At 62.3% G+C, this 24374-nt stretch overlaps 2 protein-coding genes across 4 annotated transcripts in view; one reads left to right on the top strand and one right to left on the bottom strand.

Moving 5' to 3' along the window:
- Positions 1-16259, top strand: part of SLC25A25 (solute carrier family 25 member 25) — a 39606-nt gene extending 23347 nt beyond the window's left edge. For 2 of the 3 annotated variants that reach the window (XM_062207477.1, XM_062207478.1), the window contains exons 2-10: positions 9691-9817; positions 9901-9988; positions 10688-10799; positions 11645-11803; positions 13326-13478; positions 13749-13856; positions 13937-14104; positions 14446-14596; positions 14682-16259. In XM_062207477.1, the coding sequence (XP_062063461.1) occupies positions 9691-9817; positions 9901-9988; positions 10688-10799; positions 11645-11803; positions 13326-13478; positions 13749-13856; positions 13937-14104; positions 14446-14596; positions 14682-14866 (1251 nt within the window). In that variant the 3' untranslated portion in view covers positions 14867-16259. Of the gene's footprint in view, positions 1-7439; positions 7722-9690; positions 9818-9900; positions 9989-10687; positions 10800-11644; positions 11804-13325; positions 13479-13748; positions 13857-13936; positions 14105-14445; positions 14597-14681 lie in introns of those variants that run through there. The other variant, XM_062207476.1, reaches the window with a different exon arrangement.
- A 5015-nt stretch (positions 16260-21274) lies between these two features.
- Positions 21275-24290, bottom strand: PTGES2 (prostaglandin E synthase 2). The gene is given in 7 exon segments (XM_062207475.1): positions 21275-21502; positions 22134-22251; positions 22333-22460; positions 22462-22534; positions 22622-22771; positions 22855-22907; positions 24205-24290. Coding segments are annotated over 5 exon segments (561 nt in total). The 5' UTR covers positions 22735-22771; positions 22855-22907; positions 24205-24290; the 3' UTR covers positions 21275-21373.
- Positions 24291-24374: the final 84 nt, after the last annotated feature.

Below are 24374 nucleotides of genomic sequence, written 5' to 3'. Positions count from 1 at the left end.
AATGACCACCCCTGCGGGGCTGGCCGCGGAGGGCAGGAGGGCTGATTCAGTGGGTTGGCTGTGGGGTTTGTTGGTGTGGTCACAGAAAGCCATTGGAAACTAAGGGACAAGCCAGTAAAGCGTGCCTTAGCTTATCTGTACAGTGCAGGGAGGACCAGCCAAGGGGCAGGAGACGCAGCCTTGACAGTTGACCACAGTGCCTGGTGGGGGAGGGGAGGTGCAGCCCGAAGGTGACCCTCCCCCAGCCCTGAGTGTGGCTGTCACCTCTGACCCTCGTGGGAGCCAAGGTGAGTGATGACCTCCCGTTTTACAGAGCAAGAAAGTAAGGTGCAGAGGGACAAATGATTTGCCTGGGGTTGAGCAATTAAGGAGTCCTAGAGCTGAAATTAAACCCAGGTCTGCCCGGTGCTTTGCCCTGTACTACCTTGGTTTCCTGAAGAAAGCAGTTTCTGATGGGACTCGCTGAGTGCTGAGGGGCGGAGCGGAGATTGTCATTTGGCTGGGTCTCTCCCCCTGCGGTGGGAGTGGCCTTGTTCACCTCTGAGCTGTGCTTATTTTGAGCCCTTTCTCCTTCCTCAGGGTCAGCGTCAGTGGGAGAAGGGAAGGAGATGCTCCGTGCCCGGCACATTGCAGCTGGCTGATGTGAATGTGCTGTGCATTTAAGAAATAAACACTCGCTTTCTTTTGCTGCTAGACAGGAGCTTTTGCAGTCCTGGGAGAGTCCTAGGCCTTCTGGTGGGCCTCTCTGGTTGAGGGGCTGGGGCCGGGTGAGATGGGCAGCTCTGTGGGGACCTTTCCCGGGCACACTCTTGCCTGATGCCCTGGACCCTTTAATAATTAACTGCCCTATTTCCCAGCCTCAGCCTGCACTCTTGCCAGCTCCCCGCCCGAGGTCGCCTCGCTAGGACTTTATGTTCTCAGCAGCTGAGCGCCTGGCCTGCAGACTGCAGAGCCCCATGGGCGGCTCTGGCTCTGCTCCCTGCAGGGAGGTGGGGCCCAAGCCCAGTCTGAAACGGGAGAGAAAGCACCTCTGGGCACAGATAGCCCCAGGCAGGACAGGCGCTGGCTGGGAGGGCGGAGGGCGTCTGAGGCCCCATCTCCACTCTGCAGAGAAGTGTACCCCGGCTCGCAGGCTTTTCTGTGTCCCGGAACCCCTACTCTGTTTTGTTCTCACCTCCCCCGTGTAAATATGTCTGCTGGTGAGTCAGGTTCCTGTGAACCTTGATTCTAGGAACCCGGCCAGTTTCCCCTGTATCGTCCTACAGCTAATCTGCCGTTGGAATGGACAGCCATTACCCTGGAGTGGGAGGCGCCCTTGGCCGCCAGCAAGCTTTCAGATCCCAGAGGGCTGTCTTCTTAGAAGCTCAGAGAATTTTGCTCATTGTGTGTGCGATTACCAAGTGCAGGCAGCTTTCATTGGAAACCGGCTACACTGGGCTGTCATGGCAACCTGACTATCAAATGACACCGTGGCCGCAGCAGCAAATGAGGTGGGAGAGCTGCAGGGTGGGCGGGGCCTGCACGGCCGGATGCTGGTGAGGCTCTTTCACAGTATTGCAGGCTTGGCCTGAGTCATGCAGAGGGAGGGGAGATTTCTGACCTAATGCTACACCCCCAAAGGCACTATACCTGCCCCGTTCTTACTCACGGTTTCGTGGCATCCCAGCCGTCCCAGGAAGCACCTGCCTGGGGTTTTTTGGCATGTGTCAGAGTGGCAGAACAAGGAAAGCTCACGGTGGCCTTGGCCAGTTGGCAGGTGATGGTCATGAGAGGAACTGCTTGCTTTACAGATGAGATGAAATCTGATGCCGCTGCGTTCTGAGAGATCTGGGGCCGTCCCGGTTTCCACGGTCTCCTCACAGAAAAGGCTGTTGAGAGGGGAGGAGACGTTGGTGTGGGTCAGCACCCTGCAGCACATCCCGGAGCCCGGGGGCTGTGAACCGGTGTGAAATGGCAGGAATGCAGCCTGAGCCCAGCTTTGCTTCTTCCTAAAGGTGCTGCTCATGTCCATGGTCAGACAGGGCTTTGTGTTGCTTTTAGCTAAAGCTAAACTTGTTCAAGTTACACCTTTCCCACATACCTGCCACCTCCCATCATGAGGCATTGCTTACTCTAACTGCCGGAGTCCGGCTCACAGGTGTCTTTGGAAATGGAGCTCTGCCCCGGGAATGGAGTGTTCCGAAATCTTCGGCAGTGTCAGTTTGGGGTGCCGACTTAAGTGGGTGTTGTAATAGGAGCCCAGCCCTGGCCGAGAGCCCCAGCCATGCTGAAATCAGGTCAGCTTTCCAGGCCTGTTAGCTCCACTCAGATTCTTTTTTTTATTAGAATTTTATTTATTTATTTATTTTTAAGATTTACTTTATTTATTTGAAAGGCAGAGTTATAGAGAAAGTAAGGAGAGATAGAGATCTTCCATCCGCTGGTTCACTCCCCAAATGGCTGCAACAGATAGGGCTGGGCCAAGCTGAAGCCAGGGTCTCCCTTGTGGGTTCAGAGTCCCAAGCACTTAGGCTGTCCTTTACTGCTTTCCCAGGCATATTAGCAGGAAACTGGGTCGGAAGTAGAGCAACCAGGACTGGAACCGGTACCCATATGAGATGCCAGCACTTTAGCCAGAACCTTTTTTTTTTTTTTTTTTTTTTGACAGGCAGAGTGGACAGTGAGACAGAGAGAAAAGTCTTCCTTTGCTGTTGGTTCACCCTCCAATGGCCGCCGCGGCCGGCGTGCTGTGGCCAGCGCACCACGCTGATCCAAAGGCAGAAACCAGGTGCTTTTTCCTGGTCTCCCATGGGGTGCAGGGCCCAAGGACTTGGGCCATCCTCCACTGCACTCCCGGGCCACGGCAGAGAGCTGGCCTGGAAGAGGAGCAACCGGGACTAGAACCCGGTGTGCCGGCACTGCAGGTGGAGGATTAGCCTGTTGAGCTGTGGCGCCAGCCTACCTTTTTTTTAAAAAAGGATTTATTTATCTATTTGAAAGTCAGAGTTACACAGAGAGAGAAGGAAAGGCAGAGAGAGAGAGAAATCTTCCATCCATTGGTCCATTCCCCAGTTGGCTGCAACAGCCAGAGCTGCGCCAATCCGAAGCCAGGAGCCAGGAACTTCCTCTGGGTCTCACATGTGGTGCAGAGGCCCAAGGCATTGGGCCATCTTCTACTGTTTTGCCAGGTCATAGCAGAGAGCTGGATTGGAAGTGGAGCAGCCGGTACTTGAACCGGCACCTATATGGGATGCCAGCACTGCAGGCGTCAGCTTCACCCACTACGCACAGCACCAGCCCCCAACCAGCATCTTTACCCACTACACCACAGTGCCAGCCCCTCAAATTCTGTTATTATTTATTTATTTATTTTTATGTACTTGAAAAGCACAGCACAGAAAGTGAGAAACAGATCTTTTTTCTATTGGTTCACTCCCCCAAATGCCCACAACAGCCAGGGTCCCAGAATTCGAGCTGGGTCTCTCGTGTGGTTGGCGGGGCCCAGGCACTTGGGCCTCCTCTGCTGCCTCTCAGGATGCATCAGCAGAAGCAGAGTAACTGGACTTGGAGTGGCTCTCCAGTGTGGACGTGAGTGTCACAAGTGGCCCAGCCCACTACTCCAGCACCCATGACCCTCAGCTCGGATTCAGGGGATGATCCAAGAGCCAAACAGGCCCCATAGTGTGCAGGTCCCCGGGGGTGGGGTAGGGGGTTGGGGGAGCAATTGCTACAAACCAAGCGCCCGGAGATTGCCTCATTTGGAAAGAATCCCTGATTCCTGTGTGAAAATGGCTTTGTGAATTACCTGTGACACCGAATGCAATGGTGGTTTTAGTAAATTAGCAAACACCAGCTTAATTTATCCGGTGGAGACATCTGTGGGGCTCAGTCACAGTCACAAAATACAAATAAGTTAGAACCCTTTTTAAACTAATGTTGGAATAGAATTGACGTTAGCATTGTCAAACAGTGTGTCAACAAGGACACGTAGAATGTTTCAGAACTTTCCCTGACCTCTGACCCCGATACTGTTTTCTCTGTAGAGTGATATGCTTTGTTAGATCAAGATTCCATTCTTTTTTTTTTTCTAGAAAACAATGGCTCTTTCTTTGATAATACTTTAATAATTTCTGTTTACAATATAGATCATAGGTTTCACTTTTATTTTGGATTGTGTTTAAGTCTCAGATTATTTTGTAAATAAATCATAAAACTCAGGGGGACAGATACATTTACCAAAATGATTGGAAAATAGTCTTTATTAGGGATTGAGCATCTCAAGCTAAAGAACTTAGACATTCCAAGACATTTGCCATTTTTATTGGATCGACTGACTGTACTCAACAGTAAAATGAGATACTTCAACAGGAGTTATTTTAGCTCCAGAGGCAAACATGAATGATTTAATGAAGGAAGACACAGTCTCAGATTTGGCTTTTTTATCTATGAATATAACTTCCTTTAAAATAAACATAGTAGGGCAGGCATTTGGCTGGCAGTTGAGGCCTGTCCTGTGTTGGAATTCCCAAGTTTCATGCCCAGTGCTGGCTCCTGACTCCAGCTTCCCGCTAACACAGGGCCTGGGAGGCAGCAGGGATGGCTCAAGCAGCCAGGAGGCCTGAGCTGAGTTTCCAGCTCTAGGCTTTGGCCTGGCCTCGCCCTGACACTTGCAGGCATTTGGAAATGAATCATCAGGAAGGATCTATCTCTCTACCTCTCAAAAAAAAATAAATAAAAATTTTAAAATAATAACAATACATTATCCTGGGGCCGGTACTGTGGCATAGCGGGTAAAGCCACTGCCTGCAGCACCAGCATCCCCTATGGGCACCAGTTCAAGTCCCGGCTGCTCCACTTCCAATCCAGCTCTCTGCTATGGTCTGAGAAAGCAGTGTAAGATGGTCTAAGTCCTTGGACCCCTGCACCTGCATGGGAGACCCGGAGGAAGCTGGGTTTGGACCAGCCCAGCCCAGCTCAGGCCATTGCAGCCATTTGGAGAGTAAACCAGGGGATGGAAGACCTCTCCCCCACCTCTACCACCTTTGCCTCTGCCTTTCAAATACATAAGTCTTTTTTCTTTTTATAAAAGATTTATTTATCTATTTGAAAATCAGAGCTACACAGAGAGAGAAGAGGCAGAGAGAGAGAGAGAGGTCTTTCATCTGATGGTTCACTCCCCAATCGGCTGCAACGGCTGGAGCTGCGCCAATCCGAAGCCAGGAGCCGGGAGCTTTTTCTGGGTCTCCCACATGGGTGCAGGGGCCCAAGCACTTGGACCATCCTCTACTGCCTTCCCAGACTATAGCAGAGAACTGGATTGGAAGTGGAGCAGCCGGGACTCAAACCTGCGCCCACGTGGGATGCTGGCACTTCAGGCCAGGGCATTAACCCGCTGCGCCACAGCGCCGGCCCCAATAAGTAAGTCTTTTTAAAAAATGATAATACATTTTCCTGTTCGGTTGGATAACATTCCCTGGAGATACTGTTTACAAATGCTCAGAAAAGCAGGTCTTCATCAAGAGGGGGTCCTGTGTGAGTCCCTTGGGGTCTCGGAGGCTGGCTGAGCCAACTCACTCATCTGGAAGCTGCCAGGGGGTGCAGGGACTGTACCTGCCTTTAGGACCCAGGCAGGAAAGATAAGGTGTGCATCCAAACAGCACAGCATTCTGGCTTGGGGGCAGCGTGCCCGGAGAATCCAGAGGCTCATCGGACCTCTCCGAGGGTCCAGGGCCTGCTGACACTCCCCGCCGAGTCTCCTTAGAATCTGCCGTGTGATGCCGCGTGCAAGCACCAGCGCCTTGCTCTGCTCCTCCCTGGGAGCTCATCTAGTTAGTTAGATTTGTTTATCTGAAAGGCAGAGTTGACAGCGAGGGAGAGAGAGCTTCCATCCGCTGGTTCACTCCCCAAATGCCTACAACAGCTGGGGCCGTGCTGGGCCTAAGCCAGGAGCCCAGTGGGCGGCAGGGACTGCAGTGCTTGAGCCATCATCTGCTGCCTCGCAGGGTGCGCCTTAGAAAGAAGCAGATCGGAAGCCCAGTAGCCAGGACTCAAACCAGGCGCTGGCCGGCGCCCGCAGCTCAACAGGCTAATCCTCCGCCTGCAGCGCCAGCACACCGGGTTCTAGTCCCGGTCGGGGCGCCGGATTCTGTCCCAGTTGCCCCTCTTCCAGGCCAGCTCTCTGCTATGGCCCGGGAGTGCAGTGGAGGATGGCCCAAGTGCTTGGGCCCTGCACCCGCATGGGAGACCAGGAGAAGCACCTGACTTCTGCCTTCAGATCAGCGCGGTGCGCCGGCGTGGCGGGCATTGGAGGGTGAACCAACAGCAAAGAAAGGAAGACCTTTCTCTCTGTCTCTCTCTCTCACTGTCCAAAAAAAAAAACAAAAAAAACTGGCGCTGTGGTAACCAAGTGGCGGCAGCGGCATCCCAGCTGCAGCTTACCCCTGTGCCACAGACCCATCCGAACAGAAAGCTTTCTAATGAAGGGAGGGAGCCTTTTAATGTCGTTGATCCCCGAGTGACCAGCGTCCATTTTTACCCACCCTGGCCAGAGAGTCCATGTCTACTCAGACGTGGAATGCCTGTAGGAGCATCCGAGTGAGGCCAAGCCTGCGCCCCACCTGGTGCCATGGTCCCTTCCGCCACAGCAGCAAGCCGTGGGGAGGCTGGGCTGGACAGTGCGGCCTCCTGGGCATCATCTGCTAGCAAAACCCGTGAGCCCTGCAACTGAGAAACGCCCGCAGCCGTGTGACCGAGGGGCCACGTTGCCTGTTACTGATCACATTTGAGAAGCTGCCCTGTGGAGGGGCTTTCCGGCCAGGAAGCTACTGCTGCCCTGAGATTCCAGTGTGCCCTTGGGCCTGGGCCCTGACCATGGGCTCTCGGCAGGGTCTTCTTCCCACCCGCATCGGTCAGTCCCTTGCCTCCACGCCAGGCCTGTGAGAGGTTCCTGGTGCTGGATGGGTGCACCTGAGGGCGCCGGCGTGCTCTGGCACGGGAGCCAGCCAGGCCCACCCCTGAAGACCAGGCTCTGCAGGCCGCCAGCCCTGATGTGGGACGCATGGGCCCGCAGGGAGGGCCACATTCCGTGACGCCAGGGATGCTGTCTTCAGCGGACATTGGTTCAGTCTCCCCTCCGCTGATCTTTGTCGGGAATGCTTTACCTAGGGGAGAAGACAGCCGTATTGTGTGACGCACTTGGAGACCTCGTATGAAAGCAGGCAGGGCAGTCTGTTTGGAGAGGTGAAGGTTTGTTTGGGCACCGGACAACCCACGGGGCAGAGCGCTGCCTCTGCGGGAGTGGACGGCAGGCCGGGTGACGTCACTCCTGCTCTTTGCACCCCTGCGCTTGAGCAACCTGATGCCGCCGGCTCCTGCAGGGCTGCTCATTGGCTGCGGGCAGGACTCACTGGGGGTGGATTTTTGTTCTATTAAGTAAAAGGGCAGGGCTGGAGCAGCCAATGACAGCAGGGACCCGGCATATCTTATGCAAGTTTCCCAGGGCAGGCGGCATTCCCCGGTCCCGAGGCTGCTGGCACTTTGGCTCCCCGAAGCAGCTGAACTCCCGGCCCTGGGCCCCCGCCAGCATGCTCTGCCTGTGCCTGTACATGCCGCTCATCGGAGAGGCCCAGACCGAGTTCCAGTACTTCGAATCCAGGGGGCTGCCCACGGAGCTGAAGTCCATCTTCAAGCTCAGCGTCTTTATCCCCTCCCAGGAGTTCTCCACCTACCGCCAGTGGAAGCAGGTCTGGGGGCGGGGAGGGGACGGAGGGGAGAGATGGCGGGGCATGGAGTCTGTGTTTGTTGAATGAATGGATGAGCTGCGCCCCATCCCCCTGCCGGGAGGAAAGAATGTCTGAAATGTGGGAGTTTCTCCCGTCGTCCTGTGGCTGTGGCCGACCCAAAGCGTCATGGGATGGCTGCTTTCCCGTGCCCCATGAGTGTATCGGGGATTCTAGGGGAGGCGCGTGGGGGAGGTGGTGGTGGATATTGGAATGTAGCGCTTTTGCTGGGGTGGGACTGTGGCTGCAGGGTAGAGATGACCATGCCGGAGCTGGTAGTGCTGTCCTGGGTGTGGGGTGAGGGTCACCTGTCCAGACCCCAGGGTGTCCCCATGGAGCCAGGAGGCCACAGGTGGTGTAACCTTTTGAAGAGAGGGAAGCTGGGCTGCAGAGGAAGGGATCACTGGTTAATCTTTGTCTCCCAGGGCTCACTGGGGCAGTGGGGGTTGGGGGTCAGGCGGTGTGTCCCCAGAAGGAGACAGAGAGGAGGCCAGGTGGCTTGAGGTGGGAGCAGGTGTTTTGAGAATGTTGGAAGTCAGTGGCAGTGACATCCTTGGGTTGTCTGTATCAGGGCAGCCAGTAAGGCCCCTGGGGAGAGAGAGCTCCACGGGCAGTGTCCACCCCCGCCCTAAATGGGGTGCAGCCTCTGTCCCGCTCCTGCTGGACGTCTGCAGTGACAGGCCTGGCAGGTTAACGTGACCCCAGTGTGTCCCAGCATCCGCCCCGGGCTCCAGCCACATCCCATGCATTAGTCTTGCAGCCTGCCAGGTCACAGGGTGTCTGTCCAGGCACAGAGCCTGCCGAGGTCCAGGGTGTGACTGCAGGAGGAACCTGGGGGTGATTCTCCCAGAGCCCAAGGTAGCCGAGGGTCCATGGCTTCCAAAGCCCGCCGGGTAGGAACACTCGTGGGTGTGAGTGGATGTCTTGCTGACAGGGAGCACTGGAAGGCTGCAAGTGTTGTCCTCTGGACGCTCACGGTCCTAGTTTGGGTGTCACTGAGTTGGACTCGGGTCTGTCCCCCATGTTCGCAAGGCCAGGCTTCGGGGTGGAGCAGGCTCTGCGGGAGGCGGCTAAGCTGGCGGACAGGCCCGGCTGTGTGACCTTGCACGAGCCCTTAGCCTCTCTGAACTCCTGTTTCCTAGGACCCCCCTCCTAGGGGTCTGCAGCACAGCCGAGGTGCTCACTACTAAGGTGGAGCCCAGTTCTTGCAGAGGAATAGGAGCTGAGCGTCCCAAACCCAACACCGCGTCTGAGCACAGCGGGTGCAGAGTTGTGCAGCCTCGGGACTGAGGGACAAAGTCTCTCAAAGCCTCCTGGGCTCACTGAACTCCCACCAGGCACAGCTGTCCTGGTTGTCAGGGCCTGGTCGGACAGCTGGCTCGGTGGAGACCAGGGCCTGGCTGTGCCTCTGGGTCCTGCCCCTCTCACAGCTTCCTGAAGGCTCCTGGCAGGCAGGGTCTCTACCAAGCGGGCATCAGCAGGGCTGGCTGTGCCCTGAACCTTCACCCTGGCCGCCAGGGTGTTCTTGGGCCGGCGCCACTTTGAGGACACAACGAACAGCTGCTGAGGGCATCAGAATCCAGGGCCATCCCCAGCACTTGGCCAGGAACATGGGCCTGCGGCCAGGCACCAGGGATAGCACGCAGGGGAGCTGCACACCTGACCCTGGGAGGGACCCAGGCCATGCCTCGCCACTGGCCACTGCCCGAGGGGCTCGTCTGGGGCCTCTTCAGCTCCTTGCTAGGGGTCTGGGTGGTGGCTCTGGCACGTGACTTGCTTCCGTGGCTGCCGTGGGAGGAGAACACAGGGATCTTGGGTCCCAGGGCCCCTCCATTCGGGGATTAGCGCAGCTGTGTCCAGGAGAAGGAGCGGCACGAGAGACACGGGAAGCTGGCGCGTGAGGCAGACACAGAGCCTTGCTTTTGTTTTCTAGAAAATCGTACAAGCTGGCGACAAGGATCTTGACGGGCAGCTGGACTTTGAAGAGTTTGTCCATTACCTGCAGGACCATGAGAAGAAGCTGAGGCTGGTGTTTAAGAGCTTGGACAAAAAGAATGATGGTGAGTGAGGCTCGCCTCGGTCCCGGCCGGCCCGGCCGGCCCGGCCCCGGCCTGGCCCCGGCTCACGGCCCTTGTCACCATAGGACGGATCGATGCCCAGGAGATCATGCAGTCCCTGCGGGACCTGGGAGTCAAGATATCAGAGCAGCAGGCGGAGAAGATCCTCAGGAGGTGAGCACTGATCGGCCTCCACCTTGCTTGCCGGCCTGTGACCGAGGCAGGCTCTCAGACCGCCCCGGGGCGCCCGCCACTGCCTCCAGTCGTCCCACTGCACGTGGCCTTCCTGTGGGTGAGGACACGCCGGGCTTTGCAGGCAGCTGTCCTGTGCAGCCACGAGTCCCCTGGGAGAGAGATGACCACTGTGTGTGGGGGAGGAGGGGGTTCCCGTCAGTGAAAGGCCCGGAAATTAGAGGGAGGGGCTGGGTCACGGGGGGGGGTCCCTTCTCCCAGGCTGGGGGCTTGCCTTGAACACTGCTGCTGACAGGCACTTGCTAGCGGGCTGTTGCGGCCAAGAAGCCCCACTCAGCAGCCTGGGAACCCCCTCTCTCCTGGCTGAGACCCTGAGGCCCCAGAGCGGGCCGGTCACGGGGCCACGGCCACCTGCGCCTGCTCGCCGCTGTCCTCGCGCTGTCCTCGCGGTGTCCGCTCCGGGCACTTATCTGTGTTGTTTCTCCTCTCTCCTCTGCGTCCTGCTTTGTCTGTCTGTCAGAATACGGACGGGCCACTTCTGGGGCCCTGTCACCTAGTAAGTACCTGTGTCCCCCTGACCACTGTGCCCGACGGGAGCAGGGTTCTTGGGGCGCGCCGAGCGGCTGGCTGTGCGCTCGCCCACGGCGGGGAGCACGGCCTCACCCGTGGCCCGTCTTGCAGCATGGATAAGAACGGCACGATGACCATCGACTGGAACGAGTGGCGGGACTACCACCTGCTGCACCCCGTGGAGAACATTCCCGAGATCATCCTGTACTGGAAGCACTCCACGGTGAGCCCGGCCCCGGGCCCACTCCCCACGCCACGGCCGCCCTCCCCCCAGCAGCCTGTCCTCCAAGGTCACCACAAGTATCACTCCCCGGACGCTTCTTGTCTTCCCAGGGCCGGGGTGACCTTCCTCCCAGGGCTGTGGGGAGGGGCAGGGAAGAAATAGCTCTGTGGAGAACACGTATGGAGAGCTCTGAGGTGTCCCCCACCACCATTTTTGGTGTCCTCATCGTGGGCCCGGCGCTGCCCTCTGAACCCCCCGGCTGTGATCTTTGTTCAGAAATGGGATTGGCATCAGCCCCGCCCCCCGAGACCCCGGCACACTTGGCTTGCCCCTCCTGCCAGCCCTGGCCGGTCTCTCGCCTGCAGCACTGGGCTCAGAGCAGAGCCGGCCTGACCAGCATGGCGCCGCCCAGGGAGTCGGCATCCATGGGCAGCGCAGCCCCCGTGTTTGCCAAGGCCTGGCCATCTGGTCAGACATGGGGTTTCAGGGGGCTTTACCCTTGAAGGGGCTGATCCTTCAGTCCAGCCGGGCTGGTGGCCCCCACTGAGATGCCCACCAGCGGCTGCTGACCCAGCTCCCTGCGGGGCGGAGGGGGCCCTCCTGCGGTCTGGAGCAGTCTGTCCCAGCTGGGCCCACCTTAGATTCTGTGCTGGGCCTGCCGAGGCCGCAAGCTGGGGTAAGAGCCCTGCACCTCCGTGTGACAGGAGGGAGGGCCGCAGGGCCTCATGCTGGCCCGGCTCAGCATTCTGGCCATGGGCACAGCCCCCCCCCCCCCCCGAGCAGGCGGGGGCGGGGCCGGGGCGGCCCAGCAGGCCTCACTCTGTCCCTGCCCGCCCTCCTGGCAGATCTTTGACGTGGGTGAGAACCTGACGGTCCCCGATGAGTTCACGGTGGAGGAGCGCCAGACCGGCATGTGGTGGAGGCACCTGGTGGCCGGCGGCGGGGCGGGGGCCGTGTCCAGGACCTGCACGGCCCCGCTGGACAGGCTGAAGGTGCTCATGCAGGTGAGAGGCCCCTCTGGGCTTTGTGTTTGTTAGGGGTTTTGTTCAGGAGAAAAACAGTCCTCCTGTTGGTTATGAACTCTGGGTTGAGGGATCAGTTGAAGAGCACACTCTTGCCTTTTCCTGAGGACTCTGTCTCGCGGCACGGCAGATGGGAAAGCCGTACTCTTGCCTTTTCCTGAGGACTCTGTCTCGCGGCACGGCAGATGGGAAAGCTGTACTGGGCTGCGTCTGCTTGAGCACCGTGAGGCTCTTCATCCTGGATCAGCTGTTCCTTTCCGGACTGCTGGTGCTGCTGCTGAGACAAAGTCAGGGAATGATGGGGCCGTGGGACCAGCCGCCAGCCAGGGCACCAGCCAGGCAGGGGCGCGTCCGCGCCGTGCCAGTGTTCAGACAGCAAAACACCCCTGTACTAAAGTAGTGAAGACTTGAACTCGTCCTGTGGTGTGGGTGCAGGCCAGTGTCCCCAGTAGTGGGGACGTTCTAGCGCGCAGTGTGGCCGCACACACACACACACGCACACACACGCACACCGAGGAGGAAGTGCAACATTCGATACTGGATTCTTCTCAACAACAAACCCCTGGGTCTCAACCCTTCCTGCTCAGCTGTCGCTTACGGACAAAGGAAACCGGAGTCAGGGTTCCAGCAGGTGACTACTGAGCAGCCAGGCTTGAAAGCTACACCGGCGGCTCTTCGGTGGGTTGGTTCCCCCCCCAGCCAGGCCCTGCTTTGACCGGAACTTTCTAGCCGCTCTGAGGTACCAGTGCATCCAGGCCGCAGCGACCTTTGCGAGTGGCTGATCTAGTTCTACCTGAGCACTTAGGCCAGGTGTCACATTACAGGGGCCTAAGGTGGCCTGGTGAAACCAGTGAGACCAGGTGTGGCAGGAGTCGACCCCCCCACACACTTCCTGCACGGGCCAGTCCAGCCCCGCCCCTGACCCAGGTGTCAGTGGGAAGCAGGGCCCTCGCCCTGGCCAGACATGCAGTTCCACGTCCACAGGGCACAGATAAGCGAGGCTGATGTCAGGGGCACGGTTGCGAAATGGAGCCACATGAGGGTGCTCTGTTGGACTTCGACGTCTGTCTGCAGACTGGCCGGCCCTGTGCCCCGTGGGCTCCCGCAGCCCTGGCTCCCTCCCGTGGCGCACTCTGACCGCCCAGCACCTCCTAGAGTAAAGCCTAGACAGGTCCCCGTGGTGGTCCTGGCGGTCTGTGTTGTCACAGAGGCCCCAGGAAAGTGGCAGAGCTGAGGAGCAGCCCCGGGGTGGGCTCCGGGAGCTCTCCGCCTGCGCACCTTTGGGACTGCGTCCATCACGGGAGGCTCAGGTTGCTCCTTCATTTGAGGCAGAGAGGTCTTTAGAAGGGTGCTTGGCACGGTGTTGGCACACAGTAGACACTACTCAGCTCGCAGATTAGTGCCACTGGATCCCAGGGTGCTGAGCTCGTCTCCAGATACCCAGGAGGGAGGGGCCCCCTCCCCCCACAGCCCTGCGCCCGTCTGACCTCGCTCTCCCCCTCAGGTGCACGCCTCCCGCAGCAACAACATGTGCATTGTGGGCGGCTTCACCCAGATGATCCGCGAGGGGGGGACCAGGGCCCTGTGGCGGGGCAACGGCATCAACGTGCTCAAGATCGCCCCGGAGTCGGCCATCAAGTTCATGGCCTACGAGCAGGTGAGGGTCTCCTGCGGGTGCACAAGAGCTCCCCCTGCGCCAAGGCCTCTGAACCCCAGAGCCAGCCCACCCCCTAGGGACGGCAGCGGGCGAGGGGGCCTGGGCCTGACCTCTGTCTGCCACCAGTTCCTCCCGTTTCTGGGCAGTGTGAAGTGAGCCAAGGACACGGGGTCTCAGCAAGAGCGCCCTGCCCCCTCCCCGGAAGGGTGGGGCAGGCACAGGGGCCGTGGTCTGCAGGTGGCCCCACGGGTCTGTTTGCCTCTGTTCTAGATCAAGCGTCTCGTTGGGAGTGACCAGGAGACTCTGAGGATCCACGAGAGACTCGTGGCTGGCTCCCTGGCCGGGGCCATTGCCCAGAGCAGCATCTACCCGATGGAGGTGAGGGGCGCCCGGGGTCCCCGGGGGGTGGGCAGCGCTTGTGGGGTGGCACTCAGGCTTCCCGCCGGCCTGCCCTTCAGGTTCTGAAGACCCGGATGGCCTTGCGGAAGACCGGCCAGTACTCAGGCATGCTGGACTGCGCCCGGAGGATCCTGGCCAGAGAGGGGGTGGCCGCCTTCTACAAAGGCTACGTCCCCAACATGCTGGGGATCATCCCCTACGCCGGCATCGACCTCGCCGTCTACGAGGTGAGGCCCAGGCCCGCGCAGGGCCACCGACCCCAGGGCTGGGGGTGCCAGGGGCTGCCCCCCCTCCCACTCTGTGTTTACCGCGAGCCCAGCGCGGCTCTGCTGAGCCTGTCCTTGGGGTCTGCACGCCAGGGGCTTGGTGGCCTCTCGTGGCCCCAGCAGGCTCCCGACCACACGAGTCAGGCCCCACGCTGGCTCCCTCTCTGATCCGGTGAAAGCAGAAACCCAAGGTCGCCAGGGCCCAGGCCCAGCAAATCAGGTTACAGTGGCCTCGCGGCGCCCATGTGATGAGGACACGGCTCCAATGCGGATCCGGTGACACACACCCCCCCTCCCTCCAGACGCTCAAGAACGCCTGGCTGCAGCGCTACGCGGTGAACAGCGCCGACCCCGGCGTCTTTGTGCTCCTGGCCTGTGGCACCATATCCAGCACCTGCGGCCAGCTGGCCAGCTACCCCCTGGCCCTGGTGAGGACCCGGATGCAGGCGCAAGGTAAGGCCAGCCCTGAGCCAGGCCCGTGGCGTCTGCAGGCCGGCTGGGCTCGGAAGGCAGCTGACCGGCGGCCTCTCTCCTGCAGCCTCCATCGAGGGCGCCCCGGAGGTGACCATGAGCAGCCTCTTCAGACAGATCCTGCGGACAGAGGGGGCCTTCGGGCTGTACCGGGGGCTGGCCCCCAACTTCATGAAGGTGATCCCGGCCGTGAGCATCAGCTACGTGGTGTACGAGAACCTGAAGATCACCCTGGGCGTGCAGTCCCGGTGACAGCCCTGGGGCCAAGGACTCGCTGGTCCTGGGCCGCCGCCCCGGGCCGTAGAACCATCCCATTCTGTGAATGTGCCAACACTACGCCGACTGAGCCGAGCTGTGGAATTCGGGGAGGAGCTGGCAGCCGCTGGGGTCTGTCCCACTACCCCGGCCGGCCCTCGCGTCCATTCCGGGAAGCCCCGTGGGCGTTGCTCAGGGCCCACGGGTCAGCGGGATCTGGGCGTTTGCTGCAGTGCCTGCAGGACGGCGCGCTTGGAGGCGGCCGCGGTCCCCGTGGCTTCCCCGCTTTCTGCTGGTTGCTGGGGAGGAGGGGCTCCCAGCCCACTCCCCATCCCTCCTCCTCCGCGCCCCCCCCCCCTCGGCCTCCTGGCCCCCACTTCTCTCCTGCGGCCACAGCGCTCACCCATGCGGGGCCCGAGGATGGGGTCTAGCTTTCGTGCCCGCCCTCTGCCGAGCTCTCCCACGCTGGCCCTGCGTGCGCTCTGCCTGGCCCAGCCCAGACCCAAGCGCCGGCCCCGCAGGGCGGCCCTAGAGCAGCTGAGGATCCCGTTCTAGGACAAAGGGCAGGCGGCTGCCCTGGGTCCGTGCCCCCGGGGGGAAAAGGCCGAGGTGTCACAGCTGTTGGGAAAGAAAGGCGAGCTGGACAAGCAAGCAGCCCTGTGCTTCCGGACGGGAGACCGGAAGTGGGCCGCCCGGCCTCCGCGCAGCCCCCAACCCGGGGGCTGCAGTGGGACCAGCCTCACATTCCACAGATGCCACGTGTCACTGCTTGGAGCCTATTTATTTTGTATTTATTTGAACAGAGTTATGTCCTAACTATTTTTATAGATTTGTTGACTTAATAGCCGGTCATTTTCAAGTTCCTTTTTTATTCATATTTATGTTCATGGTCGGTTGCACCTCCGGGCACCATCTGGGGGGCCCTGGAGTGGCCGCCCGCTGCCCCCGGCTGCCCCCAGCTGTCCAGGCATTCCTCCGGGCCTGAGAAGCAAGGCGGGAGGGGAGGGGCCGGCCCAGCAGAGGGTGTCCTGCGGGGCCGGGGCGGGCTCCCCCCCAACGGCCTTAGGAGCTCAGGGGCGGGGCAGGACGGAGCAGCCTCAGTGAGGCGGAAGGTGGCCTCTGCACTGTTCTCTTCATTTCGCCCCTTCTCAGTTTCAAGGCAGGGAGGGGCCTCTCGCTGGGGGAGGGGCGGCCGGCCCCGCCCCACCTGTGCAGCGCGGGCTCCCTCTGTCCCCGAGTGGCCTGGAGAGGAAGCCTACATAGGACAGAGATCAATGTGGAAATCATTGTTGTATGCGGATCTTGTAGTTACAACTGGAGTTCTCCGAACGCAAATTAAGAAAGCGCCGGAGTCGTTTCAAACAGCCTAATAAAGTTGTTTCGAAGCTGATGGACGTGAGCCAGGGTCTCTGGTGGGGGCTCGGGGGCTCGGGCCGAACGCGTTCTGTGGCCCTGCTTTCAGAACACGCCTGGGTCTGACCTCTGTCCCTGCCGCCTGGCCCCTGCCTCCCTCCACTCAGGGCACGAGTGACCCTTCCAGAACCGAGGGCGGGGTCATGGGACACGGGGTCCAGGTCTGGAGGTCTCCCAAGACCGCCCGCTACAAGCACGCCTCCCAGAGGGAGCAGCAGCCCATGAGAGGAAGCGGCTGCACTCCATTGCTGCCGGGGGAAAGCCAAATTCCAACAGGACGCGTGAGCCCACGGCACCGGGTCGGGCGAGGGTCTGGCGGGGACAGCGCTGGGCACACAGGCAAAGGTGAGGCTGGCCGGAGAAGGCTCGCACAGTCGCCCGCCAGCTCTGCTCCTGAGTGTTCACTCCCTTTGTCCCCCACGAAAGAGGCCCTCAAACCTGGGCCCAGGGCGGCTCCGCTCACTGTCGCCCCAGACTGGGGAGGGGACAGACAGACCGCGGGGAGTGGTCTCTGGCGCAATGACAAGGTTACCAGACGCGGGCAGGACCTGCTTCCCCGGGCTGCTGCACTCAGCTGCACAGAATCCCCCCTGGGTTCTTCGCTCCTCACAGGGCTGACGTCTGCCTGGCAACCCAGCACTTCCTGTCCGGCGCCCCCGGGAGCAGCAGGTGATGGCCCCAGAGCTGGGTCCCTGCCACCCACGTAGGGGACCGGATGGAGTGCCCGGCTCCTGGCTGCTGCAGGCATTTGGGGAAAGCAGCAGCAAGTGGAAGATCTCTCCCTGTCTAGGTATTTCAAATAAAATGAAATTTTAAAAAAGGGGGAGAAAATTATACCTGAACTAAAAAAAAAGTGGCCGTGGGGCGCCGCGGTGAAGCCGCCGTGAGTGACGCCTGCACAGACATTTCAGCGCCCGGTCCCAGCCCTGGTAACGCGCACCCTGTGAGGCAGCCGTGACGACAGCACGGCACCTGGGCCCCTGCACCCACGTGGGAGACAGAGGAAGCTCCAGGCTCCTGGCTTTGGCCTGACCCAGCCCGGCTCCTGAACAGGGAGAGATCGCGGGTGTGCCCGTTTTACAAATGGGGAAACCAGGGCTCCAGGAAGGGAAGCGACCTGCCTCGAAGCTCAGCCCACTGTGGGTGACGAGGCCTGGAATGTAGGTGGGGGACCCTGGGTGGGCTGCTGCGTGCATGCGCACAGGGGTGGGCTCCCCAGGGGCTGCTCGGGAACCACGCCCCAGCCCACCCGTGGCACCCTCACCAGGGTTACATGTGCCCAAAAGACAGGCATCCTGGCCTCGCCTCTGGCGGGGGGCACCTGGGCCCAGGAGTGGCGGGCAGGCCTGGCTCCTGTCTTGTCTCCTCCCCAGCCCGGCGGGCACAGTCCCTCTCCCTACAGCTCCGAGGAGAGGGGGCCTGCCCAGGTTTAGACCAAGGGTGAATGTCAAGTGGCCATGCGGCGGCCACAGCTGCTGTGATCCGGTTTTCTCCGGTCAGCGGCTCAGAGGTAGAAGGGTGGGGGAGGAGCAGCTCTGTGCTGGTCCCAGCACTCCAGGGACTTTGTTCCCTGCCCGCAGGGGCCCACGAGCCAGGAGCAGTCCAGCGTGGCAGGTCCTGGAGGCCAGGGAGGGTGCAGGGCCCCGAACGGGCAGCTGTAGGGCAGGGCAGGCAGAGGCTGGAGACAGCTGCCCATCGTGCAGGTGGGTAAACCGAGGCCCATCCCAGTTCCCGGGGCTCCTGGCTTCCCAGTGGTTTGCTGTGTGACCTGGGGCACAGGCCGCCCCACGGCGGGGAGCTGGTGCCACCCGCAGTGGCTGCACCCAGTCCCCCTACCCCCGCACCGTGCCCCGAGCCCCCACTCCTCCCCGACCACACTGAGCTCCCTCCTTAGCCTCAGTGGCAGTGTTGGAAGGGTTGCGTCCAGCCCCTGGGTCACCCATCCTCGGGCGGCCGCGTCCCCAGACCCTGCGCTGGCTGTCACAGTGCCTCTTCCCCCACACCCCACCCCCACCCTCAGGGAGGCACACCTGCAGGTGCACCGAGGGCCCACCCAGACCACCTTCCTGTGAACAACACTGCCACCGGGGTGATGGTCACGCGCCCAGGGCCTCGGGCCTGGGTGTATCGGGGCCACCGCTCCGTCCCCCACCATGCACACTGTTCCCCATCACACACTCTGCCCATCAAACCCTCCCCACCCCACGTGGTTAAGGTAGATTAGGGAGCGGCCATAACACGGGACTCAGTGTCCCGTGGAAGCTGCGATTATCAGAAATGCAACGGCCTGGAAATGTTCTCGGCCAGGCAGCCCCACTAGGGTTGGAATTCTTTCTTTTTCTTTTTTTCTTTTTTTTGACAGGCAGAGTGGACAGTGAGAGAGACAGACAGAGAGAAAGGTCTTCCTTCTGTTGGTTCACCCCCCAAGTGGCCACTACAGCTGGCATGTCAAAGCCAAGAGCCAGGTGCTTCTCCTGGTCTCCCATGCGGGTGCAGGGCCCAAGGACCTGTTCCGTGTTCCACTGCCTTCCCAGGAGCATTAGCAGGGAGCTGGACTGGAAGTGGAGTGGCTGGGACTTGAACTGGTGCAGGCCTAACCTACGCTATGTCACAACACCAGCCCCTGTATCAGTGTTTTGTTTATCTACAATTTTTATTTATAGACAAGTATTTATTATTTACATAATCAAAAAAATTTAAAAAGAAATTAATTGGTGCTGGCACTGTGGCGTAGTAGGCTAAGCCGCTGCCTGCAGTGCCAGCATCCCACGTGGTTCGAGTCCCTCCCCAGGGAGGAGGGGCCTGGCCCTCACCTTCAGGATTCCCTTTCCCCTCCCCTCTGCTTCCTGGAAGGCAGGGTAGGGCCTTTTTTTTTTTTTAGAACCTCTGAGCTTCCTTTCTTTTTTTCTTTTTAAAGATTTATTTATTAATTTGAGAGGCAGAGGCAGAGAGAGAGAGAGAGAGAGACCTTCCTTCTGCTGGTTCACTCCCCAGATGGCCGCAACAGCCGGAGCTGGGCTGATCCAAAGCCAGAAGCCAGGAGCTTCCTCCAGGACCCCCATGCAGGTGCAGGGTCCCAAACACTTGGCCCATCCTCCACTGCTTTCCCAGACCACACCAGGGAGCTGGGTCACAGGTGGAGCAGCCGGGACTCGAACTGGCACTCATATGGGATGCCGACACTGCAGGCAGCGGCTTTACCTGCTACGCCACAGCGCTGGCCCCGGGCCAGTGTTCTGGGAACAGAAGGCAGATCCTACACACGGGGACTGTGCACCACCGTGCGAAACACTCTCCTGTCCCTGAGTTCACCTACCCTGTGTGCCCTGTGTACCCTGTGTGCCCTGTGGGCAGTAGCAGGGTCCTGAACTCGGGCCTCCGCCACCATCAAGACCATGGGGCGCATGCGCCGACCGGAGTGTGACGGAGGCGGGGTCTCTGAGCGGCATTTTTTTGTGCCTCTCCTGTCCCTTCTACCCCAAGGGTCCCCTAACGAAGACTGCAGTCAATCTGAAAACTGGTCACAAGGTGGCAGCATCAGGCTGTGTTGACGTCACCTACAAGGCTTCGCGGTCTCTGGCGCCCTCTGGTGGTTGTGGGAGAACTAGCGGCCTGACTGGGAAACACTTGGGGAAACTGAGGCAGGTGTCTCCTGTTTTGGGCGGGAAGAAATGGGGCCCAGGTGGCGCACTACATTCATTCTCCGGCCCAGGCTCAGAAGGAAGAGGTCCAGCCAGCGCAGTCCTTGGATTTACGGGGGTGGGCAGTGGACAGGACGCCCACAGCAGTGTGGGGAGACAGCCCCAGCTGGGTGTTTGGCCCCTGCTGGCCATGATCGCCCTGTCTGTGAAGCCGAGGAGGGTGGACACCAGGAGCTGAGGTCCAGCCGGCACCTGGGGCCTCCCAGGAGAGAGCAGGGGCCCCTGGGCTGAGCAGGAGCAGGGGGGCAGGGTTCCTCTGGCCACAGGGTCATGGCCAGAACAAGCCGGGCACGTCAGAGTTGGCCTCTCGGGAACGGGGACAGAGACAGGGGAGGAAACTGAGGCATGGCCCACACAAGGTGGGCCAGGGGCAGGGAAAGCCTGTCTGGGCAGTGGAGGGAAAGTGAGGCGGGGATGGGGGGAAGCGGGGATGGGGGAGGCCTGTCTCTGGGGTCCACAGCCAGCCTGGGTCCTGGGAGCAAAGGCCCCTGGACACTCCAGGCACCAAGGACACAGCAGCGGCTCTGGGGTCCCTGACCCCCGCTGGCCCCAGGAGTGGGCTCCGTGGCTGCTGAGGCCAGCGAGTGATGCCCGAGTGATGCGGCGTCTGCCTGGCTTCTCTCCGGGCCCTGCAGCCCCGCTGGGGGCGCCTGGCTGGGGGCGGGGACCTCGGAGCAGGGAGCACTGGGCGGAAGGGAAGGGGCAGGCCCGGGGCCCCCGGGGCAGCAAGAAGGCAGCTGGGCCTGGTTGCCAGGCAGGACAAACCACAGGGGGTGCTCCTCCTACGACCCCAGCCGGGGTGACGCCCAGGGCAGCCACCCACTCCCACAGGGGCCAGGACACGGCGGGCTCGGTCCCCCGTCTGCAGGGCAGGCGCCTGAGTGGCCCCGACCCTGGCACCCTGCGGCACACCTCATGCTGAACCCGTCAGCTCTGCGAGGCGCCCATCTGACAAACGAGGACACGGGCTGGGAGAGGGGCGTCCGAGCCCGGAGTCCCACGGCCCCGCGCGGGGCGAGCCCTCCCAGCCTGTCCTGGTCCCAGACGCAGCCTCCCCAGGCTGGCCTCCCCTCGCCTGGCCCCACAGAGCGCCACAGGCAGAGCAGCAAGCAAACCGTGTCTTTATTGCAAATGGCCCGGGCGCCAGAGGAGCTGGCCGGGCCCTCCCCAGGGTGCACCCCGCCCCTGGTCCGGTCCCCACCAGGGGGTGCGGCTGCTGAGAGCCCAGGAGAGGCCCGGGTGGGGGAGTCAGGACCCCTGAGACTGGAGGTGGGGGGGTGTGGGAACAGAACCTGAGCCGGGGCCGTGCCCCTCGCAGCCCAGGGCCCCCCGCAGAACCATTCCGTGTCCGAGAGAGAGGGCTGGGGCAGCATCCCCAGGGCCCCCCGGGTCAGCACGCGTGGGGGGCGTCGGCGATGGCCCGCTCCACCCGCAGGTACCAGGGCCCGATGCGTGTGTGCCGCATGAGGTCGTCGAAGGCCTCCAGCCCCTCCATCACCCGCAGCACGCCGTACACCGCCTGCGGGGGGGGGGGGGGCGAGGGAGGGGCGGCAAGGCTGTCACCGTGGCCACCTGCCCCTCCCCTGCAGCTCTCAGCCACTCTCACCAGGGGGCGCCTTGCACCCACTCCTCCCTTCTTCCTTCCTTCCTTTTTAAATATTTGAGAAGCAGAGAGAGTTCCCACCCTCTGCGTCACCCCCGACATGGCTGCGAGAGCCAGTGGCGGGGGTCCCACTGCCCCCCCCGGGGGGTGCACCAGCAGGAAGCTGGGGTCAGGAGTGCGCCCAGGACCCGGGGGGCGGAGTCTGCAGGGGTGCCCCCATGGGGGCCACCGCCCGCCTTCGCACCCCAGCGGGTCCTGAGATTTAGGGAGGAGACCCCAACACCCAGGCACCCCACTGGGCCGGGGACAAGGCCGTCCATCCAGGCCTCCCGCCGGCTGGACACGTGGTGCGCCAGACCCAGGCCTGCCAGGGAGGACGACCCCGGCAGAGCCTGCGCCCTCCACTGGCCTGCAGCCAGCCTTGCCCTGAACCGCGCACGTGAAACAAGACAGAGCTGCCGCCTTAAGCTGCTCCCAAGGGCACGTTTCCCCAGCAAGCGGGGGGTGGGGGACGACTGGGGCGTCTGCGAGCCCCCACCGCGCTCACCAGGTCGGCGAGGTTTGGCTGCTGGCCCCCCATGAAGGGCCGCTCCCTGCCCACGGCTGCCACCCACTTGTCGGCGGCGGCGTAGAGGTCCTCGCGCACGTCGTCCTGCAGGTGGTGCCTGGGGGGGAGGGGGTGTCAGCGAGGGTGGTGGGCAGGGCACCCCCCACCCCCACCCCACCCCGCACGCGCAGCCGCTCACCTGCTCTTGAGACGCTTGCTGATGAGGTACATGGCGGCTGCTCCCACGTACTTGGCCATGGCGCCCTCCACGGCCCCGAACTTGCCCTCGCGGACGATGTAGTCGAAGGAGGCCAGGGCCTCGGCGGGGCGTGCGGTACACGTTGGGGGAGATGAGGTGCACCAGCCAGTCGTCCGCCCACTGCCGCCACTTCATCTCCTCCCTGCGGGCGGGCAGGGGACAGCGGTGGCTGGGGCGGGGCCCTGCTGCCCAGGGCGCCTGGGAGGCCCTGCCCGGCCGGCCCACTCACGTCCTGGCCTCCTTGGCCCCGTACATGCGCCGGGCTTCCTCCTCGTCCAGCATGAGCCAGTACTTGTTGCAGAACTCGGTCACCTCCTTGCCCTGGGCGTTCAGCGCCTTCATGGGCGGGTAGTAGGTGACGATCTCCTGGAGCGGCTGCCTTGGGGACAGAGCCCGCGTCACCCCGGATGGGGGCAGGCGCGGAGCCCACCCCACCCCGCGGGCACGAGGCAGGGGCCTTACCCCGACACCAGGTAGGTCTGGAGGGCACTGATGATCACAGAGGAGTCGTTGAGCTGTTGCTGGGAGAAGAGGCCGGGCTCAGAGGGGCCGGCGGCGGGGCCGCTGGGGCCCCCCAACAGCTGCCGCCCCGGAACCCAGCCCGCTGAGCGCTCCTGTCCGGGGCAGGGCCGCCCAGGGTGCTAATGCGGGGGGCAGGCGTGGGGTGGTCCCCTGCACCCAGGCCCTGGCCTCATCACCCGCTGGGTTCGTGCAGAGGGGCAGGGCGGGCTCCGGAAGCCACACACCAGCTGCCCAGTCCCCAGGCGGGCGCTTCCCGTCTGCAGTGCCTGCTCCCTGCCCACGGCTAAGCCAGCCCAGAGCCCCACGTCACCCTCCAACCCGAACCCCTCATTGCAGAACCCACATTAAGCTCTGGGGTGTTCGGTAATGGCCGAGAAGGCAGGGAGTCTACACTTATTGAGCGCCTCCTGTATACCAGAGAGGGATCACAGGGCGCCTGCAGCCCTACGGAGCAGGGCCTGACTCAGGGAGGAGCAAGGTGTGGGTGGGGAGGGGGGCAGGGGTAGGGGTTGGGGGGTGCGGGTGGGGGAGGTGGGGCCGGGAGTGTGGGGGTGTGGGTGGGGGAGGCGGGGCCGGGGTGTGGGGGTGCGGGTGGGGGAGGCGGGGCCGGGGGTGTGGGGGTGTGGGGGTGTGGGTGGGGGAGGCGGGGCCGGGGGTGTGGGTGGGGGAGGCGGGCCGGGGGTGTGGGGGTGTGGGTGGGGGAGGCGGGGCTGGGGGTGTGGGGGTGCGGGTGGGGGAGGCGGGGCCGGGGTGTGGGGGTGTGGGTGGGGGAGGCGGGCCGGGGGTGTGGGGGTGTGGGTGGGGGAGGCGGGGCCGGGGGTGTGGGTGGGGGAGGCGGGGCCGGGGTGTGGGTGGGGGAGGCGGGGCTGGGGTGTGGGGGGTGTGGGTGGGGGAGGCGGGGCCGGGGTGTGGGGGGTGTGGGTGGGGGAGGCGGGGCCGGGGTGTGGGGGTGTGGGTGGGGGAGGCGGGCCGGGGGTGTGGGGGTGTGGGTGGGGGAGGCGGGGCCGGGGGTGTGGGGGTGCGGGTGGGGGAGGCGGGGCCGGGGGTGTGGGGGGGGGAGGCGGGGCCGGGATGTGGGGGTGTGGGGGGGGGGAGGCGGGGCGGGATGGGGGGGTGTGGGTGGGGGAGGCAGGGCTGGGGGAGGCAGGGCGGGATGGGGGGTGGGGGAGGCGGGGCCGGGATGGGGTGGGGGAGGCGGGGCCGGGATGGGGGGTGTGGGGGTGTGGGTGGGGGAGGCGGGCCGGGATGGGGGGTGGGGGAGGCGGGCCGGGATGGGGCCCCCAGGCTCACCGAGCTCTCGCCCTCCTGCACCACCAGGATGGGCACCTTCCTGTAGGAGGAGAACTTGATCTCTGCCTTGCGCACGGGGTTCACCTCGACCACCCGGTAGGGCAGCGCGTGGAAGTCCAGGAAGGCCCGGACTTTGCTGCAGAAGGGGCAGGTCTTGTACTGGTACAGGG

The sequence above is a fragment of the Lepus europaeus genome, chromosome 12 (assembly GCF_033115175.1).
Source record: "Lepus europaeus isolate LE1 chromosome 12, mLepTim1.pri, whole genome shotgun sequence".
In the NCBI taxonomy this organism is placed as follows: domain Eukaryota; kingdom Metazoa; phylum Chordata; class Mammalia; order Lagomorpha; family Leporidae; genus Lepus; species Lepus europaeus.
Note: the sequence above shows the minus strand (reverse complement) of the source record. Positions and strands in the feature narration are given on the sequence as shown.